At 36.5% G+C, this 21,183-nt stretch overlaps 1 protein-coding gene across 1 annotated transcript; it reads right to left on the bottom strand.

The window, feature by feature from the left end:
• Positions 1–18,029: 18,029 nt before the first annotated feature.
• LOC129731630 (transformer-2 protein homolog beta-like) lies at positions 18,030–19,392 on the bottom strand. Its single transcript, XM_055691766.1, has 4 exons — positions 19,253–19,392; positions 18,720–19,183; positions 18,642–18,665; positions 18,030–18,588 (listed from the first exon to the last, which is right to left on the bottom strand). Exons 1-4 carry the CDS (start codon positions 19,283–19,285, stop codon positions 18,498–18,500), a joined length of 612 nt encoding a protein of 203 aa, XP_055547741.1. The 5' UTR covers positions 19,286–19,392; the 3' UTR covers positions 18,030–18,497.
• Positions 19,393–21,183: the final 1,791 nt, after the last annotated feature.

Below are 21,183 nucleotides of genomic sequence, written 5' to 3'. Positions count from 1 at the left end.
TGAGAAATGTCACTGACGCTCGGGTCAAACCGTCAAATCCACAAAGTCTTGTGGATATGAAGTGTCTTGCCAAAGTAATCGTTTAATGTGCGTAAAAATTATCGAATTTCCGTTTGGTATATGTTGAGTGTTTTTTATTATAACAAGTCTCATTAACTGATAGCATGGGGTATTGAATTGTTGACAGTGTGACAGATGTCAGCGGTTTAAAACAACAAGATATACAACACCGGTGCGGAGAACGAAAAGTTGGTCTATATTAGCTGGTTCTATTCAGGTTTCGCTGGTGTAAATCTAGTATAAAGTTGTTTCAAAAATAGACCACCGCTGAAGATGCCCTTAAGCTGATGACAAAGTTCATTATTTATTCAGTTATCGCGTTTAACTTTGAGTCGAGTGTTTGTACGTTCGCTTTGAAATTGCTCATGCAGCGCTCATTAGGAAGGCATTAGTCGAAAAGGCTCACAGCTGCGGCTGATGTTCGCACACACAAAAACAGGATCATTTCCGCCGCGCGGTTTAAAGATAACAATTAAACAACCAGCTCCCGCATGTAATTGGATTAGCACTGTCGTCTACATCGCTAGGAGTTATAGGAAGGCAGCATAAAACTAAAATAAAATGAGACAGTTTGAAATTGGTCCCCAGGTCGCAGCAGCCACCGTGTCAGGAGAAGGCGAGACAACTTTTTCCACTGGAACGTCAAACAAAGGTGTCAGTATTCGTGCAACGAATCACTAAAGTCCTAGTTGAAAAAATAAACATCTATTCCCTCATTCCTTTTTGGACTCAAATTTGGAGCCATTTAAAACCACACTTCCTGTATATAGTTTTTATATTTGTGGCTGACTGGCTTCACATTGCTCAGTTTTTTCTTTTGAAAGAGAAAATGGTTGGTTATAATGGGGTAGACAACATATCAGCGAAGTTTCATTCTAATCAGAGGTTTACTGTTAAGCGTGGAAACAATATCTATTCGTTATAATAGATAATATTGATTTGTTTCTGGTAGATAATCTCATAAGTAAAAAACTTATACCACATATTATTTATTCCGTGGCTCCTAATTAAAAGCGTGAAAATAATTAAATCCAACAATTGTTCCACACGCCAAAAGCGTTATGTTCATTTTAAAGTATTAGGTTTAGTACACCAAACTGTTGAATTTGAGACGCGCATTTTTCAGCGGAAACAAACTATTCACTGTGGTCAATTAGTAGCGTATGATACTTTTTTCTCCTCTATTTAGCAAAAAACCAAATACTCGAATTTGCCTGATAACGCTCAAGTGCGATATTGCGCGAGTAATTTTTGTTGCACCACCATTTTTTCAAGAACACAGACAACTTTTTTCTGTGTTTTCTATACCTAAACTTTTGATGACCAGATAATAAATGGAAGAAGAGCTAGGCCCACTTGCAAACTCGATTTGCTCAGATTCAAGAGATTTGATATGCCGTGTTGCTATGCAGTCTTGTGTATTGAGGCGAATTACTCAAATTGTCCAAATAAAATACAAACATAAGATTATAAACTTGTTCACTATCTGAAAATAAAACTGATTTAGCAGACTTTAACAATAACCTATTAAAGTTCTCAACACTATTCCAATCACCCGAAACTTTTTTATGTTTAAGCAGTTTGCATCTGTTTTGCAGAGGATTTTCTTCAGCACCCAAATAGGCCGTTCTTTACTTTAATAGAAAAGTGATTCAGGCACTAGTGTATTTTGGTTAAGACCTTTTCTTTTTTAGAAATTCGGATGAAGCGCAATGTTTTTGGATATAGAGAGTGCAGTACTTCTAGTCAATGTAACTTTTTTTTCCTACTGACACTAACAGTCTCTCCCAAGCCAAGACTCGAACCTACGACGACTGGTTTGTTAGGCCAGCGTCGTACCTCGAGACCATCTGGGACCAGACTGGGTTACTGAAAATCCAAAGGAAACAAGTAGCAAAACTTTGTTGTAAAGTTGAACGCATTAACATTTAAATTTGAAAATGATTCGGGACTCCACAATTTTTTTCTATCATGTATGCATCGAAAACAGGGTGGTGGCTCAGTTTCCAAAAATGATTTTTTGACATTTCCTGATTTTTCCTGAAGTTTCAAAAAAAATTTTGGCTATTCAACTTAGTTTTAAACTAATTTCGTTTATGACTATCATAGGTCCTCACACCTAAGTCACAAAGCTAAAAAGGATCGGTTTCGAACTGATTCCCGAAAAAACTTCACTTCAACAGTGAGGCTTCACTTTTGAGCAAAATCATTTCAAATCGCCTGGAAATACGCGAAAATTTAATCGACCATTTTTGATTTGAATGAAACTTTACACACGTATTTAGCAAACTGAGCATTTTTCACAGGTGGAGAGATTTTTGACACCCATGAGTTACATTCTAAAAGGGCGTATGCCTTTTGGCATAGGTTTTATTCGAAGCATTGTAGCCCAGAAACCGTTGGTTGTATAGTAAAACTGTCTGAGAATGAGCTGTAGCGAATCAAAAATGCATCATAAAAAAAATATCCACTGTACAAAAAAAAATTGACCAAAAAAATTAAAAATAAACATTAAATTTCAATTTAAAAAAAAAAGTTGAATTTTTTTTTATTTAAAGAAACTTGAGGTTAATACGCAACTTTTAAAAAAAAGTCCAGGATGGAGAAATGAAATATATTTTTTTATGGTAGATTAACTTTCTTATGAAAATTCTAATTCAAACATTTTTCAAAATATTTGTATTCTGATGATTTTAAAAGATGCAGAGAGTCATTTTGAATCTAAAAGCTCTTGGTAGTAAACATTCTAAAGGCATTGGTTTTCGAGTTATTTCTAATTTAGGCTCGAAAAGTTATAATTATTTAGGAAAATACACGTTTTTCTTAATTTGTCAATGGTTCTCCAGCAAAAACCATACGTTCATTGGAATGCTTGATCAAAAATATACAATTCATTCTTTGACAACAAAACGATTGGGAGAACGGTTCTCAAGAAAAGAGTTAAGTGTTCTAAGTGATATAAATATATATAAGAATAAAATATTTATTTTCGAGTTTTATTATCTTAGGAACATATTTTTTTATGACATAGATACTTTACAGAACTAGTTTCACCTTATATTTTATATACAACATAAGTAATGATTCGTCATCTTTTGAAAACAGCTTCGTTTGTATCTTATTTTCTGAAATCGGAACAAAAGAGTAATACTTTTGTGTGGCAGCTATTATTATAGATTTTTTGAAAATATTGCTCCATTCTGTTACTCCTTGTTCATATTCTTCATATGATACCCAACTAAATGACATTTTTGATGAATTTTTATTACTTTTCTGATTAGACCAATCATACAATTCTTTTGCGCTTGTAATGGGATTTTCATGTTCTTTAGCTAAACTTGCATTGCCTGCCATTCGTTTTAATATGCCACCATTTGCATCGCATGGCCTTTACCATGAGAAGTCGCAAAAAAATGCCACTCTGCATCGACGTCATATTTTGTTTTGAACTTGCAAAGACTTGCAAAGTTTTTTATATTTTTATATTGTGTTGTGAGCTTCATCAGACATTAATATCGCTTTTTTTCAACTCTATTGTTGTTTTCAAAAAACTCATTAATTTGGCAATGAACACCTGAACCGCAACAGTATCATGATGGAGTACTTCCGATATTATGATGAAGCTGATATTCTTAAGTGTTCCAGATTCTGAATAGTAAACAACGAAGGGATGAATGGTGGCTTAACTATCATTCCAATTAATACACGAATCACAAATTGATAAAGACGTAATAAAATGAGCTTGACTGTTCAATATTTTTAATTTTGCAATAACCTTTTCGTTTGATGTGCGTAAGCCTGATAAGCACCGATGATCAGGAAAGGGTTTACAGCATTTGGGCTTGGTGTATTCATTTTCACTTTATTCATCTTCACAAAATGCAAACTGTTACTAACACATCTGGAGTAGTGCAATCGTATTTATATACGAAAACAGATATTATAGGTAACCCAGTAGTTATTGGTTGCGTACTTTACAAACAGTTATTATTAGTAAACAAGTAGGTAGTGTTGCACGTCAAACATATTTTTTTATAAAACATCCGGCAAGGGGGAACGTGTAGGTAGGCTGAGGTTTAGCGCTTGAGTTATTTATCCAATCGTTTTGTTGTCAAAGAATGAATTGTAATTTTTGATCAAGCATTCCAATGAACGTATGGTTTTTGCTGGAGAACCATGGACAAATTAAGAAAAACTTGTATTTTCCGAAATATTAATAATTTTTCGAGATTAAATTTAAAATAACTCGAAAACCGATGCCTTTAAAATGTTTACTACCAATAGCTTTTTGATTCAAAACGACTCTCTGCATCTTTTAAAATCATCAGAATACAAATATTTTGAAAAATGTTTAAATTAGAATTTTTATAAAAAAATTAATCTACCAAAAAAAATTATTTTTCATTTCTCCATGCTGGACTTTTTTTTAAAAGTTGCGTATTAACATCAAGTTTATTTAAAAAAAAATTAAAAAAAATCAACTCTTTTTTTTTAAATTGAAATTTAATGTTTATTTTTATTTTTTTTTGGTCAAAAAAAATTTTTGTGCAGTGTATATTTTTTTTATGGTGGATTTTTAACTCCCTACAACTCATTCTAAGACAGTTTTTCTATACAATCAACGGTTTCTGGGCTACAATGCTTCGAATAAAACCTATGCCAAAAGGCATACGCCCTTTTAAAATGTAACTCATGGGTGTCAAAAATCTCTCCACCTGTGAAAAATGCTCAGTTTGCTAAGCCAAATACGTGTGCAAAGTTTCATTCAAATCAAAAATGGTCGATATTCGACCATAGGTCATTTGGCGCGATCTTGCTCTTTTACTAATTTGAATATCGAACGAACATTTTTTTTTTTTGAGAAACACATCCAATTTAATAAAATTAAAAATAAGATTACACTGGTCGTCAAGAGTGAAAAAACTTCTCCTAAAGCTCAAATAAGTTGCCCTATAAATTCTATAGCTTTTCAATCGTTCCTGTGAATTTTGGTGCCCCTAAGCCCAACACAAACGGAGAAGATTTTGTTACTGTAGAGCAACATTTTATTACTTTTTGTGTCCTATGACCGTGCATTAGACAAAAGAAGTAACAAACTCAAAGTAATAAAATGAAAGACAGCTACACGCTTGTATGAGTTTCAGTAGTGGGATCAACAACCAAGAACAGCAATTGTTCATCAACAGCATGCATTTGTATTGATGCAGCGATCTGGTTCACTTCAGTCTCCTTTATTCACACATACTCAGAACCTCTCCTGCAGCTCCCTTGTATCAAATCAAAGCTTTAAAATCAAAACATGTAATACCGAGTGACCAGAGTTTCCGGAGAGGCGAATATGGTTTTCCTAGATGGGCACAAGTTTTGTATAATCAAACAGGCCCAAATGAGTTTCCATGAAGCGATGAGTGTGTTTTCAACCTGGCTGGCAAGCGGATGCAGGAAAACAAATATTTTTTTTTTACCCAACGCCGTTACAGATCGTAATGTGATTTTAAGAAGCATATGAGTTGAGCATTTCTGGAAATCGGAAATTGCCATTTTGCCTCGTTTTGCCTCCAGAAATAACCATATTCGGGTATTTTATTATTTTCGCCATCTTGGATTTGAAAATGGCGGTTGATTTTGATTTCCAGTCTCTGTGTAATATTTGTAATCATCAACATTTACATATACAAAATATACCTGACAGCTCCTGTCATATTTTACTCCGTATGCGTATGACGAACAAACTAATACACCCATATCGGATGAATTGTAGATGGAAGAAACTAGTAGCATGTGCAAAATATGCGATGGTTTGTGTTGTTTGTTGACTGGAGTAAGTAATAAATTTACAAATATACAAAGAGGAGTATTTTTCGTTACTGCTTTCAAAAGAACAAGTAAAAATTTTGCGTGTAGTTATAACGACCATAGTGATAGCATGTTCAAAATACATGACAGTATGTGTTATTACTGGACTGGAGAAGAATGTTATTACTTTTTAAGTAACAAATCTATAACACCTGGGAGAATTTTTGGTTATTGTTTTCAGGGCAACAAGGTAAAATTTGCGTGCAGTAAACGTAGAAGTGAGTCGAAATGCGGCGGAGTAATTGCTCGTTGTTTCCGTCGCTTCTACTTTAGCTTATGCGAAAACTCATTTCAATCTCTGAAAAAGTTGTCTCCACTAGGGGCACCAAAATTCACAGGAATGGTTGAAAAGCTATAATCTTTCTTTTTTTTTTAGCTTAAGCTACCAGTGAAAGTCTTCTTGTGATACACCCAGTCTTGGCATACTCATCGTGTGTAACAAAGAGGCTCATATAATTTGCACAGAACACTGAAGCATGTTGAAAAAAACGGACGAGTTGATTATTTTTTTCGCGCGCTAAAAGCAAATGCACACTGTGTGAAGAAAACAAAATACGCAACATCAGAAAGCTTGTATTGTAAAGTGTAAGCGCATAAAGCTCCCGCGGAGAGACTTTCTCGATTGCAACTGATAAAATGTAGATAGCGCACATATATTACTCATTGAGAAGGGCACTATGATGAAAATTCTAGCTGGGGAAATTTTACTGACCGTTTCCTTAATAACCTGTTCTGTAGCGTTTACGTAGGGCTCTGCGCTATACTCACTGTGTTATGCTCACTAAGTTTTTTTACTATCACGGTGCAGGTCTATGATAAATTTAGCCCAGACACAGTAAATTTACTCAACAGCACGCAGCTTTGGCTCGCCTACTCATGTGTGTAGTTATATTCCACACTCCCTACGCGCAAAGGCATCGCTCAATAAGGTTGTGCTTTTTTTCTTGCTCAGTACAATGCCTACTAAAAAACTGATGTGATGCAATTTATGTGTTGATAAATGCACAAAGATGAATAAGTGGACAAGACTGGATACACCCCAAGATAAAGACAGACTATGTTGTATGTATACGTTCATGTCAATAGTGTATATCCAACATTAATAAAATAAACCACTGGAATGTGGCGGCCCTGAAAAGATTAGAAATGGCATCTGATGTCAATTTCCGGCCTCTAGATATCATTTCACTTCCAAAAATTACTGAATTGGGTGCTATTTGGTTATTTCCCGTCTCTGCGCATCACTTCGATTCTGGAATGGCCATTTTTGCCTGTTTCCCGGAAACCGTAAGTTGCTGCTTCGAATTTAAAAATGGCGTTCGAACTCAATTTTTGGCAATTGTGCATCATCTCGACTACGAAAACACACAGATTTGATGATATTTTGTCATTTTAGGCTATGTTCTGGAAACCGGAAGTCGCCATTGTGGATTTCAAAGTGGCATCTGGAATTGATAATTCTGGTTTTGAAAACGCCCATGTTGGGTAGTAGTCGGCCATATTTGGTTGTTTTCCAGAAACCGAAACTCGCCATTTTGAAATGCAAAATGGAATCTAAGGTAGATTTCCGGCCTGGTTCCAAAAGTACCCATGTTGGATAGTGTTTGAAATTGTTTTCAGCTCTGATTGGTCAAAATTTGCCTCCCAAACATGGCTCGACATTCTTCAATAGTACAATTGTTGGGGCTGATCCTAAACCACGTGGTCATAAAGAGTGGGACGGGGGGATTTGACAAAAGACCACGAAAGACCACGCAGGGGGGTGGAGGGGTTAATGAAATGACCACGTGGTCTTTTTCCTGACTTATAATTTATTGCTGCCACCAAGTCAAGAATGAAGCTTTTGTATTTTAGAAATATAGAATGTACTGAAAGTTTATGTACTGAAAGTTTAATCGAAGTTTATGTACTGAAAGTTTAATCGATCACTGCAAGAACGAAGAAAATCTATTGAAAACTAATCGAGTTATAAGCAGCAAAATTATTACATGTTCCAATTGCAAACTTTCAAGTTATAAAATGTTATTGTCGAAAGACGCACTGCCTGTGACCGCATAATTGTAACATTTGCAAAATTGGTTGTTCGAGCAAACTACACTTTTATATTTTGGCTTTAACTGCATTGTTCTTAATATATGTAGTAAATGGATGGTCAAACTAAACTCAATATTGTTACGTAAGCACTGCTTTATGCTATGTATACATTAAACATCCGTTTTGAAGTTAAATTTGATCAGATTTTTGCAACGATACATTTATGCCGTTACTTTCAAGATGGATTTGGAATATATTCGCATATCAGTCACACTGCCTTCTTTGATTGAAAATCTGCGTTTTTTGCATCGCAAATCCCACGTATTGTGATTTGTGCTGCAACCGAACTGTCAAGATGTCTCTTGCTCTCCTGTTAATAAAAACGGCTTATGAAAGTGATGAAAATTCCGAAGAATATTCAGATATCGACCAGAATAACTTCCGAGTTCCAGTGGATGCTGATGTGGATTCTGATGGCAGCTTTTTTGAGTCTCCCGCTAATCCTGTTACCAGAAAACGCAAGCGATCAAAGAAAGAGCAACAACGTTTATTGAAGGCGAAGAAACGACGAATAATCCATGGTGTTAAGTTTGAGAGATGTGGATGCCGCATAGGCTGCTCAGAAGAGTTTACAAAAGATGAACGGATGCAGGAAAACCTGAAGTATTGGAATGACACCTCTGGGCAAGCAGCATTCGTACGCGAAAGAGTGCATCGTGTGGCAATCAAACGGCGTCAAAGGAACCGCCATACCAATGGAAGGTTCAAAATGTTCCGGTATGAATTCAACATTATGATGAACAATGGCGAGTTCAAAAATGTTTGTCGAAAGTTTTTTTTGAACACAATCGGATTCAAGGACACGTGCGGGTATGTTTCTCCGCAGAATGTGATTTTTCTGTTCTTAATCCGTTTTCTTTGTATACCTATATAGAAACGTTCTATATCGCTGCCTTACCAACGAGGTAGATGGAATGCCCAGAGAATTCAAACGAGGCAAATACGTCCGTAGCACCTCGAAATACGACGCCGTTAGGAGCCATATCATGAGCTACAACCCTACTGTGTCCCATTATCGAAGGGAACATGCGCCAAACCGTCTATACTTGCCCTCAGACTTGTCTGAGAAAAACATGTATAACGAATACCAAAGATCCCACGAGGTGAAGCTCCAAGTCAGCTACTCGTTTTACTGCAGGGTACTAAAGCGGCTCAACATATCCTTGGTCAAATTGGGCCATGAACAGTGCGAGAAGTGCGTCAGTGGAAAACAACATAAAAAGGATTTCAACCACAATGCTGATCCTTTTCCAGACGAAGTTGCTTGCAAAATATGTGAAGATATGGATGCACATGTTGAACTTGCAAAACATTCAAGAGCTGCATACCGCAAAGATGGTGAAGAGGTACAAGCTGGGTGCGTTGTGCTAGCGGTAGATCTGCAGAAGGTATTCGTTTTAAAAAAAATAAGAAAATGACTGCATTCTTAATAAGTTATTTATAAATAGGTTGTCCAGATTCCGCGCCTTGAAGGTCTTAAAACCGTTGTTTTTTCTCAAAGACTGCTAGTTTTTAACGAAACCTTCGCTCCTGTGGCTGGACAACTGCTCGGCTCAAAATAAAAATTGGAATCTTTTTTTGTACTTGATACTATTGATAAATGCAGAAAATATTCAAGTACAGGAAATTGTTTTGAAATATTTTGAGTCAGGGCACACCTTTATGGCTGCTGATAGTTTCCATGCTGCTGTGGAAGCACGCATGAGACATGGTAAACCCGTTACAACCATGGATGATTTCGAAACCGCTGTTAAAAACGCGAAGAAACGAGTGGAGGTCATCAAAATGGAGCCTGGAGATTTTCTGTCCTTATCGATGATTGTGTCACAATATACATTGAATAGTTGCAAACCTCGTCCATTTATCGACAATATTCGGAAAGTTATACTAAGAAAAGGATCGTTTTTATTCCAATATAGCGATAAAGTTGGAGACGATGGTGAAATTAAGAGCTGTTCCTTACTTTCAAAAAAGCAACATCGTATTGTTGAAGATGAAATGTTCAGATTGGAAAACACTGTCAAACGACAAGTCACGGCCCGAGGAGTAGAGTCCGAGAGAAAAACTAGTCTGCTAAAGATTTTGTTACCTGTTCTTAGTGCTGAAGATAGGGAGTATTGGAAAAATATTCCTGAGATAAGAAAATAATGTCTTATTTATAGCTTGCTTTCGTTGTTCACTTAAATAAATAAAGCAAACTAAATCCAGAAATTGTTTCATTATTAAAAGCAAAAGAAACGGAACAATTATAAGTTGTTAGTATTTTTTGTTTCAGCGACACATAGGGTCATATTGAGCATTAGAGTAGTGTGACAATTATGCGGTTATTTATGCTGTGTGACAAAACAACTTGGTATTTTTTACGAGTTTTTTCGAACAAACATAAGCATATTATTGCAGATGTAAAAAGTACATACCATTTAAAGCACTTCCCCATTAAAAACTCGAAAACCATGAAATGTCGAATGTTACAGTTATGCGATCACAGGCAGCGCAGTTCTACGTCAAAACTATTATCGCAGAAAATTCGATGCCCAGCTGTGAAACCAATTATTCAGGGTATACTGCCACGGTCCTTGCTACTCGATTAAAGTAATCGAGTTTGCCTTTCTCTTGTAAGACCTCATCAAGGTGAAACTGGACGGTGGCTTTACTCCATAAAATTTTGAGGTTAGGTTACTTTTCACTTGACGATTTTGAGCGTGAAAATCTCAGCTTACAATTTATGCATGCGTAAGCGGTGCAAACAATTGATCAAAGTTTCACACATGTAATTTTGATGATTTTTGAGAAAATCATCTTGCAAAATTCGGGCAAAACTCGAGTACACACTGAGAAAAAAAACACTTAAAAATTTCATAAGTTACAACTTATAAACATGCATAATTTTGATTTCATTAGACACTTATGCATTACATATCAAGCTTATAAATTTCATAAGAGGCATTCCATGGAAAATAAATAAAAATAATATTTTTTTAGGATGTCCTATCCGATTTCGCTGAAACTTTGCACAGTTGTTCCCAGTTGATAGAGGTCATTCTACACTATCAGTTCTCCATGTAGACTCACAACTGCTGTTTCAGAAGGGCCTATCAAAAATGTGACTGATGAATAAAATATTTTTTATCAGAAAAACGACTTGTTTGTTTGAAATGGTGTCTTCAGCAATGTTGTAGGTAATATAATTACGATTCTAAAAAAATATATACACCGTAAAAATATTTTTTTCTGGGCCAAACATTCCAGATTGTCACTAAATCTAAAATATCTTAAAAAGTACCTTTTTTCAAATCTAATTGCACACGACAATATGTACTACTATCTGTCAAAATTTGGTGATGGTAAAATGAAAAACAAAAAAGCTATGAACGTTTGAATATTTTATCATTTTCACTCAGAACTTATTTTGGAGGATTCTTTTCTGTTGTTGTTATAAATTATCGCTAAGAGCATGATAAAAATCCAACGCGCTGTTTTTGTGGTAAAATTAACTATTTAATCGACTATACCTACCTATATTATTTTCCAGCCAAATAGCTGCTATAACTACACGCAAAAGTTTAACTTATTATTCGAACTAAATTGCTATTTTTAACAACGGCTTTTACCCGTTAACATTCAAGTTCATTAAGGAGACAATGTGTGCATTAGGAAAAGCGAAAAATAAGCGAACTGAAAATATGATACAGATTTGGAAAAATATACCGCATCCCGACGGGACTTGAACCCGTAAATCCGCAATCCCGGAGATGGCTCAAAACATAAGCGGTTTTATGGAACTCAATAGTTGTTTTCTCTGGGTACAGAGTTTCACCACGTTTCACCTTAAACACGTCGGAAGTAGAAGGGTTGACAGCTTAGTCAGGTTGTAATTATTATCAACCGATTCTGTTGGATTCTGCTTTTATTTCAAATAGAAACGGAATACAAATTGTCTCAACCTAAATCTTATAGTTTTGTCGCAGAGTTTTGTCGTTCGCATGAATGAAAACTTTACTATTTACATTTATATTTTTTCAATAAAAAATGCCAAAGTTCATAGCAAAATATGTTTTGGACACCTCCGGTATTTGATCACCCTTTTCCTTTGAAATTATACAATTCTCGCGTAATTTTTCAAAAGGACCTAAGTAGCAAAGAGAGTTTCTCTCCTCTCTTTCTTTGTTTCGTTAACTACGCGTCATTATATATATTTTCCAAGCTTTCTTCCTCTTAATCGAGAGATTGTAATACTGTCTTGCTTACTATGCATTGAGTGTTTTGAAATATGGAAAATACAACATAATTATTGATCAAAGAGAAAGTAAACAAAGAGAGACTCTCAATGTCAGATAGGTCATTTTGAAAAATTATGCGAGAATTGTTTACATAGTTTAATTCCGGAGTAGGGGGATTAGGGGCATAATGAGCACACGGGGCGAAATGGGCACCCCTCTTTTATGCGAAACTACGCACTTTTTAATACAATATAGTATATGGAACTCTTCCGTGGTTACTACAGTATCTCTCTATGTAGAACAAAAGTGGTTTGTCTGCTTGAAATATGGAAATATATTGAAAAAATCAACTTGGTTCCCGGATGTTGGAAAAAATATTATTATTGCGCACTACAAAATAAGCTTCTACGGTCGTTTAAATGGTTCAATCATGTATGTAGACACATCATTATGACGTATCGGTCGTACCCCAAATTTCACCATCATTGAAGTTTTGATTTTAAGCTATAATTAGTGTTAAAATCTCATGTTAACTTTATCTAATTCGATAGGGGCGAAATGGTCACCTTTAGGTGGGGTGAAATGAGCACACCTTGTCACATAAACTTACCTGAAATTCATCCCAGTAGACTTGTGATTTTGTCTGTTTCCATAGTCAGCGTTTGTTTACAGTGATGGTGCGAACATATATTAGAAAATCTTCGAGACCGAATCGGTCAGAAAAAGGGACTGCAGGCAGAATTGGCCACCATAAGGCGCGACGGGACATTCACGAAACAAGCCGCCAAGTATCACAGCATCCCGCGACAAACGTTGGCCCATTAGTTGTAGTTCTACATAGTTTCAAGATTTGTTCTATTAGAGTGCTCATTATACCCCGTGGGTGCTCATTACGCCCCAGTGGGGTGCTCACTGTGCCCCACACATCGGCTGATTGCTAGTTTTTGATGCATGAATCTAATTTGTGTTTTTCACCATTATACGATAAACATTTTAGTTTGTGAATAGTGTACCTTTAATTATAGATAGTTAATTCAAGTTTTGCACTGAAGACAGCTTGAAATTTTTGTCGTTTTCCATGCTTAAATCAGCAACCAAGTTAGGGTGCTCATTATGCCCCTATTCCCCCTACTTTGTTATAAGATCGTATGTCTAAACGTAAACAAAACGAGTGAAGGTCTAAACACAATTGATACGTTGCGGCAATTTGACAGTTAGCCCATACATTTTCTGTCAAATTAAGCAACGGCTTTGAGAGTTATATACAGTCAGGTTTTTTTACGCGGTTTCTTTATACGCGGTTTTTTTACGAGGTTTTTTTACGCGGATTTTTGAATTAACGCGGTTTTTTTACGCGGATTTTTAAATTAACGCGGATTTTTGAATTAACGCGGTTTTTTTACGCGATACCGCGCTAATTCAAAAAAAAATTTACGAATTTCCGAATTAACGTGGGTTTGGAACCATAAACGTTTACGTGTTTATCTAGTAAAAGACATAGTCCAAAAATACTCTCCACCCACCGGAAGATCCGGAATGATCGTCAAGGAAGACAATTAAATACTGTATTAAATACTGGTTCTAGAGTGTCTCGGGTTTTTTCTAAAGCCCTTCTTGCTGGACTACTTTACACGGATTTTTAAAAAACGTGTTTTTTTTTACGCGGATTTTTGAATTAACGCGTTTTTTTTTACGCGGATTTTTGAATTAGCGCGGTTTTTTTTACGCGGATTTTCGAATTAACGCGGTTTTTTTACGCGATTTTTTTACGAGGTACGTACCCCCGCGTAAAAAAAACCTGACTGTACCTTGTACTTCACAAGCACAAATCATCTCTCACTATACGTTCAAACATACGACCTTATCACGAAGTACTCCAGAACTTTTTAAATAGTTTAATTGCATTGCAAAAAATATTACAAATAATACAAGACACGCACTCAGAGTAAAAGTTTCGTGAATGTTGATGAAAAACGATGTGTGTGCATAAACCACATTGTACGCTGAATATTGTTAAATATATCCTTAATACCATTTGCAAAAACATCAACATACGCATCTTACGGCTTCTTGTATGCTTCTACTCAGGAGGGCATTGTATACATAGCGCCGGGTCTACTACGAAAGGCTGAAACTCAAAAGGCTGAAACACGGAAGGCTGAAATCCGAAAGGCTGAAATCACGAAAGGCTGAAAGCTACATAAGGCTGAAAACACGAAAGGCTGAATCACGAAAAGCTGAAAAATCATAAGGCTGAAATTCACAAAGTTCATTTCTAAAAAAACACTCGCGGCCTACGGCCGACTCGGTTGTCCGAGATGTATGCTGTCCTTACTCGCTATCGCTCGTTCGGACTAAACTAGGGGATCACCCCTATGAGTCAGTAGACCTAGGAAAACGAACGAACCTATACAGAGGTGATTTCTGCGGGGGGGCTGCCCCCCCGCAGTGGCCGGCGCTTCCGACGGCGGGTCGCCGGCGCACACTCGCGGCCTTCGGCCGTCTCGCCCTGAATCATCTAGGAAACGTGTACAAGAGTCAAGTGTGTATAGATTCAAATGTTGCCGAAAATTGATTTTCCATTGCACAAACCAATTAATACTCAAACATTGAACTCTGTCACCTTATAAAGGTTTGTTATCCATGTGTCCGAATTTTTCAACGATTATGATTCAAGTTACAAAAGTTTCAGCCTTTCATGTTTCAGCCTTTCGTTCATTCAGCCTTTTGTGGTTTCAGCCTTTTGTGGTTTCAGCCTTTTGTGCATTCAGCCTTTCGTTATGAAACCTACTTTTCAGCCTTTCGAGTTTCAGCCTTTCGGGTTTCAGCCTTTTGAGTTTCAGCCTTTCGTTACTAACCCATAGCGCCATTATGACAGAACGAAGAAAACATAACACAACACTTTCTCAAAGCTTTCTACCTTCCAATTTTCAATGCTTCGAAAACTCATTTATGCACTTATTTACTTTAATAAGCAAAGAGCTCCTTTTCTCTCACCGTATAATAATCCCATCAACTAAAGCAAAAGAGGTGATGAATAAACAATGTTAATTACATTGAAGTCCCTTCAAAGAATGTATTCGAAAAAGCTGAAAACGTGAAACGCGAACGGATACATTGGGATAGACGCGATCTGAAATGACATTTAATTAAACAAAGTTCAGAAAAGCATGACGGGTATGATAATACTTTAACGACTGATTAATCAACTTAGCTATAGAGTTATTAGATTAAATCGATGATTGTATAGATTATTATACAAGTTGGCAAAAACATTGTCATTTATTTGTATTTCAATCCTCTTTGAAAAATTTATTTGGCGCGACGAAAACCACATTCGAACCTTATGTACTGGACAGACTGAGCTGTACACTATCTCACTACACTACCAGAGCTACCGGTTTCTAATTACATCTGCTACAGTTCTTTACAACCATGAAATGCCAGCTGGAAATGAAATACACTCTACCGGGAGTGAGTCGCGTACGAGAACACGGAATGAAAGTATGTACCATTATTTGGCAAATAGCTTAATACCTATGTGTCTGGCGCATACATTTTTCAAGTAACAGACAAAGCTTACCGAACGAAGCCATTTGAGGAGCGTGTTACCGGGCTGCCTCAGACGTCGTTTTATCTTCTTGGCGAGACAGGCGAAAGATTTCAATTAAAACCTCGAAGCTTTGCAAAAATAAAACTAAAATAGGTAAGTGGCCGATAGCAGAGCGAATGGGAAATCGTAGTACGCATGTATTTGTGGTAGTATCTGGGTAAATCGCAGTCTCAGTGTCATTTTTTTTTTCGTATTAATTTCAAGATTTATGGTTGTTTATCTGTGGTAAAACAATTTACCTTCATTCTAATTTGTTAGTCTTAAAAATTGCGAGCATACAAAATTTTCAACACTGATGCAAGTGTACGGAAAGAAACTATGAAACCGAGTGTGTGCATGTTTGAATGTTTCTTGAACAATCGTCCCCCTCGCTTTAAAACACGATAAAAATGCACGGTTTCTGAAGTCGAGAATTTATCAATCTACAAAAACACGTGGTAAAAGTATTTAAACTCACCTGAATCTGGTGGCGTAAATCCACTTTACTATTTAACGGCAGCCAACAGTAGTACATCATTCAACTTGTATTGATTGTGTCATTTTTCACGAACTCAAATTCACACTCATCAATCAGTGTGAATCGTCTGAATTGCTCTCTCCTATGCGCGTCAATACCTATAGAGAGGTTCATAAGAAAATATTCATGTTTTATCTGTTTTGTGTGTGTGTTTACGTAAAGTCATCAGACACCGCAATTTAAGATTACTGCTTCGTGCCAATAGTAGCCATTTTTTAACTATACCGCAAGTAAAAACTTAAAGCATGAACCAGTTTAAACATCACCGATCCAGACTAGAAGCTACTTTGCTTACTCGTGCTAAAAGTCCTATTGGCTCGGTGTAGCTCGGCACAGTCGGGAAGTGAATCAGTATAAAATTTATTGAGTATGCTCCAACATCTATCCTCCGTTTCCATGTTCGATGCAATCGACGTTGTTCCCCTGTTTACTATCACTGATTGACTATCGGGAGGAATTCCAAACAGATCTATGGTTCAAAAACCTGAAAAAGGATTGAGAAAATAAATAGATCATCGTTGATTCTGACGAACTAAAATAACTCTCGCCCCAAAACAAAGAGACTGCATTTCAATTCCTTAATGATAGTTTATAAATGGTCCTCACTTTGTGGTGTATGGCAAACCAATTGAACAAGTTTTTACGATCCAGATATGATTTATGGGGTTTTATTTGATTATCAGCTGTATCATCATTCGATGGTATGAATGGTGAATCCCAACTCCTCTAATCAGGCCAGAGCCCGGAATGTTGGGGTGGAGGCAACATCATCTCCGGTTGTATCGTTCGTAACACACTTCTACATCGATTTGAATCGGCTGCTGCACATATCAATATTTCCATATTGGCTGCAATCGATCTCTGGTGAGTATGACGTAGCACCTTCTAGAGACCAGCTCCTAAACCCTAGCCAAACGGAAGTAATTTATTTTCCATTTCTCTATTGATTTGATTTTTTGTGCCAATGCTTCTTCATTATTACACATTGAACAAACTGTTTAATTATTCAAGAACATGTAGATTGCATTATTGAATTGATGTTTATGGGAGAGCAAGTTTGTTGTAGATTCAAACAGAATCTGAATTTAAGCTCAACTTTATTTATAATTTTCAATGGACAAATCTTCCATATAATGGTTATTTTTCCATCAAAATGTAAAAATGCCAATTCGGCAAACTTTTTCAATTATGTATGGCATTACCTGAAATCGTATAAAATTTCGTTCTTTTAAATCCCTTGCTTTAGTAATCTTTTGCTCCTCTGCCAGTATAATGTTTGTACTACTATACAGAAGTCCTCGACGATATATTTCAAATGAGATGAATTCATCGTTCACTGCAGTGCCAAAGGATCCGAGTTTGTTTGTTTGTTAGGAAGGAATACTCTACTTTACTGTGACTTCTAGCTATTTTTTAAACTCAAAAGACTGCTCCGTAAACACCATTTTGAGTCGATTGAAGAAATCAAATCTAAATCGAAGAAGACTCAGCTTATTCCTGAGATGGACTTTTCGGCAAAATATTTAATCGTAAAAACATGAGCAACGGCTAAAACAGAACGATTTTAGAACAAAGTTTGCATGTGCTTGCTTGTGGTTAGCGAGGAAAGAATTAAACCATATTCTGTTATATTCAATGTAGCAGTTTATGATCCAAATGTAGAATAGAGTTGAATGTTGTAAGCATTTTATTCTGATTGATAGTTTTTTAGTGAAAGTACTGGAGCTCTGTGATTATTATTGATCAATATGTCCTCGACTTTGGAAAATGTTGAACAATATACTTGACTGCTACAAAAACTATATGAATTAACTTGAAAGGTTACTAGAAGACTTGGTAAGTTTTTATACACACTGATGCAAGTAGACATTAGGGAAATGTGGCACAGAATAAAAGTATATTGCTTCTAATGCTCCAAGCCTAAATATACTTCACTCCTGCTTATAGTCCAAAAAAATCCTAATTCATACTGATGCTAACGAATTTAGTGCATGGTTAACAGATATAGAATTGCAAAATTATTTTAAATGGCAGGCGTTCAATACAAATCCACCATGTATTACTATAAAACTTGTTCAGATATTTTGTTGTAGTGCAGCGACAAATAAACGGACATCTTCTACAAAACCTCAGCGTTTTACCTGCGACCAAACTGTCGCGAATAATGTTGGTTTACCATGGGAGATGCTGTTCGTTTTGTACATTGCTGTTTGTGGACACGAATTTGTCTATAAAAGAAAAAAATAATAATCTTCTTACTTCAAATAACAGCTGTTTGTACCTTTCACGGTGTGCATTGACATTTCTGGAAGTGATAAAGTGATATAATTGAAATACCGAACTGTAGTATTGAACATACCGATCTCTTAGTTCGACTCTGTATGGTCTCGATTCCCAGTTCTGCGGCCTGTACGTGTTCGAAAACTCTACCCTTATGATTCGCCGATCAAAACGTATGCCATCGCATTGCTCTTTAGCGCGCCTAGCTGCGTAACTTTTCTCAAAATACACAAAGCCATAACATCGGGATAAACCAGTATCATGACTACGAACGATCGAGACCCGCTCAATCGATCCATAAGTTCTGAATATGCGACACAAATCGGACTCAGTGGTACCGCTGCTAAGACCAAACACTCCCAAGCATTTACCCCGATATTCCTTTGCATTATTGCTCTCTTGTTGTGGTCGCATACAAACTACAGCTTTGGAAGAAATTCGATTCCGATTTATAATCCTTGAAAGAGAACGGCTATCACGAAGTTTGCGATCTTCATCTTGCCAGCGAACTGGACTGTGTTTTCGCTTATTTGAATGTCGATTCTAAAGAAAAGTGGGATCGATTAGTATGTTCATGCCAACCCAGAAGCATTTATATATTTTAAAAATTACCATGAAACTAAAAATAAAATTATCCTTGCACATAAACTAAACAGACATACAAATGAATGAAAGCAGAGATGCCAGCCAGATGGTTTTGCAACTGCTCGAAAAATGCTGAAAATATCTGCAAAATATCTATCCGTGATTCGAAAAAATTGCCCTCGTCTGCAAACAACGGCATACATTTTCAAAAAGCCTGCGCAAATATAAAGAAAAAAAATTGCAGAAACTATAAAACACCTCCCTGACACCGTAATCTCATTACCTATAGTTTGACAGTACCCCCATTATGACGAACCCCTCGATGCCGAGCCCCAAACAACAATGGCCGCAAAGGGAAGACATCCGACGTGCTCTTCACTCCCATTCAGTGTTGCCTAATCTATCGATGTCGCTGTTTATAGCAGTGTGAAGCACAGCAGTGTAACATGCCATTTCATTCCCGCGTATACAAAAGAACAGGCTACGAACTAGAGATGGTCGGGTACGGGTATTTTTACCCGATACCCGTACCCGACGGGTTCGGGTCGGGTTTCGGGTAACGCCAAAAAATATTTTTCGGGTTCGGGTCGGGTACGGGTAATTAAAAAACCAAGGCTTCGGGTTCGGGTCGGGTACGGGTTTGAAAAATTCTCAACTGGTCGGGTACGGGTCGGGTACGGGTAATTGGATTTTCGTGCATTATGAGAATTTAATTATTAACTTTTCTAGCCTAGGTGTTTTAGCATAGTCTTCGTCTGGGAGAGAAAAACGGACACGAAGCAGCACGAAGTCGCATCGGTAACGGTATCATTGATTTCTATAGAAGAATGTTTGCTTTTTTTCTTGACCGTGGACTTATTCGTAAAATACTCATTCTGATACTATAACTCCATCATAAGTAAAGCAAATAGTATGCTGGACTTTGCTAAGCGGTTCAGCCACAATTTTCAAGACCCGTACACTATCAAACTATTGTATATTTCATATGTTAGACCTATTGTAGAATATTGTAATCTCATATGGTTCAGTCCAAAAATAATTCCTTCTTTACGCGCTTCGCAACTTGAATTGGACTGCATTTCCTCTGCCATCGTATGAAGCACGTTGCATGCTCATTAATCTGCAAACACTTAAACAACGCCGCGAATTTGCAATGCTATTATTCGTCAATGACATTATTTCAAATCGTATAGACTCATCTGCATTACTATCACAACTCAACTTTAATACACCTTCACGGCATCTTAGAACGAGAAGACTTTTTTCAGAAAAAAATTGCAGAACTAATTATGCAAAAAATTGTCCCATAAATCGAATGATGTGTCAGTATAATCTACATGGTAAAACCATTGGCATAACAATGTCAAAAAAAAAAACAAATTTAAAACTATCTGAAATACACTAGAAATATTTAGCTCGTAACAAGAACATTGTAAACACTATAAATAATAACTGTAACGAAATTAACAATATTTTACATAATATTTCTGTCCTTAGGTAAGCTACGAGTTTTGAAAGTTTATTTGCAATGTTTGCAAATAAACTCTTTTCCGCAGACCTCCTACGTAATTATTACTCGGGTATCAAAAAGAAGTCGTTTGGTAACAGTTTGGAACTATACTGCCGTTCCAATCATAGTAGTCCCATGTTCTACACAAATCTTATGCACGCTGGGACAACTATGCTTGGAAGGGCAGTATACACTTCATCACGGTTGAGTCTTGATTTTTGTTTCACAAAATAGTGAGGTATGAAATTGTAAAATTATTGCAACACTGCGCAAATCTACGTAAATATAAATAAACTCAAAAATCTGAAGAAACTGACTCGACAAATCTGTGTTTTGGATACAAATTTGCATATTTAGTATTCGTGATGTTCGAGTCATACTCGGATTACAATAGGAAAATTTTTACACGCTATCAAAAAACGACGAGTGTGCGTGTCATCTGTTTCGA

This window comes from Wyeomyia smithii, chromosome 3 (assembly GCF_029784165.1).
Source record: "Wyeomyia smithii strain HCP4-BCI-WySm-NY-G18 chromosome 3, ASM2978416v1, whole genome shotgun sequence".
NCBI lineage: Eukaryota > Metazoa > Arthropoda > Insecta > Diptera > Culicidae > Wyeomyia > Wyeomyia smithii.
Note: the sequence above shows the minus strand (reverse complement) of the source record. Positions and strands in the feature narration are given on the sequence as shown.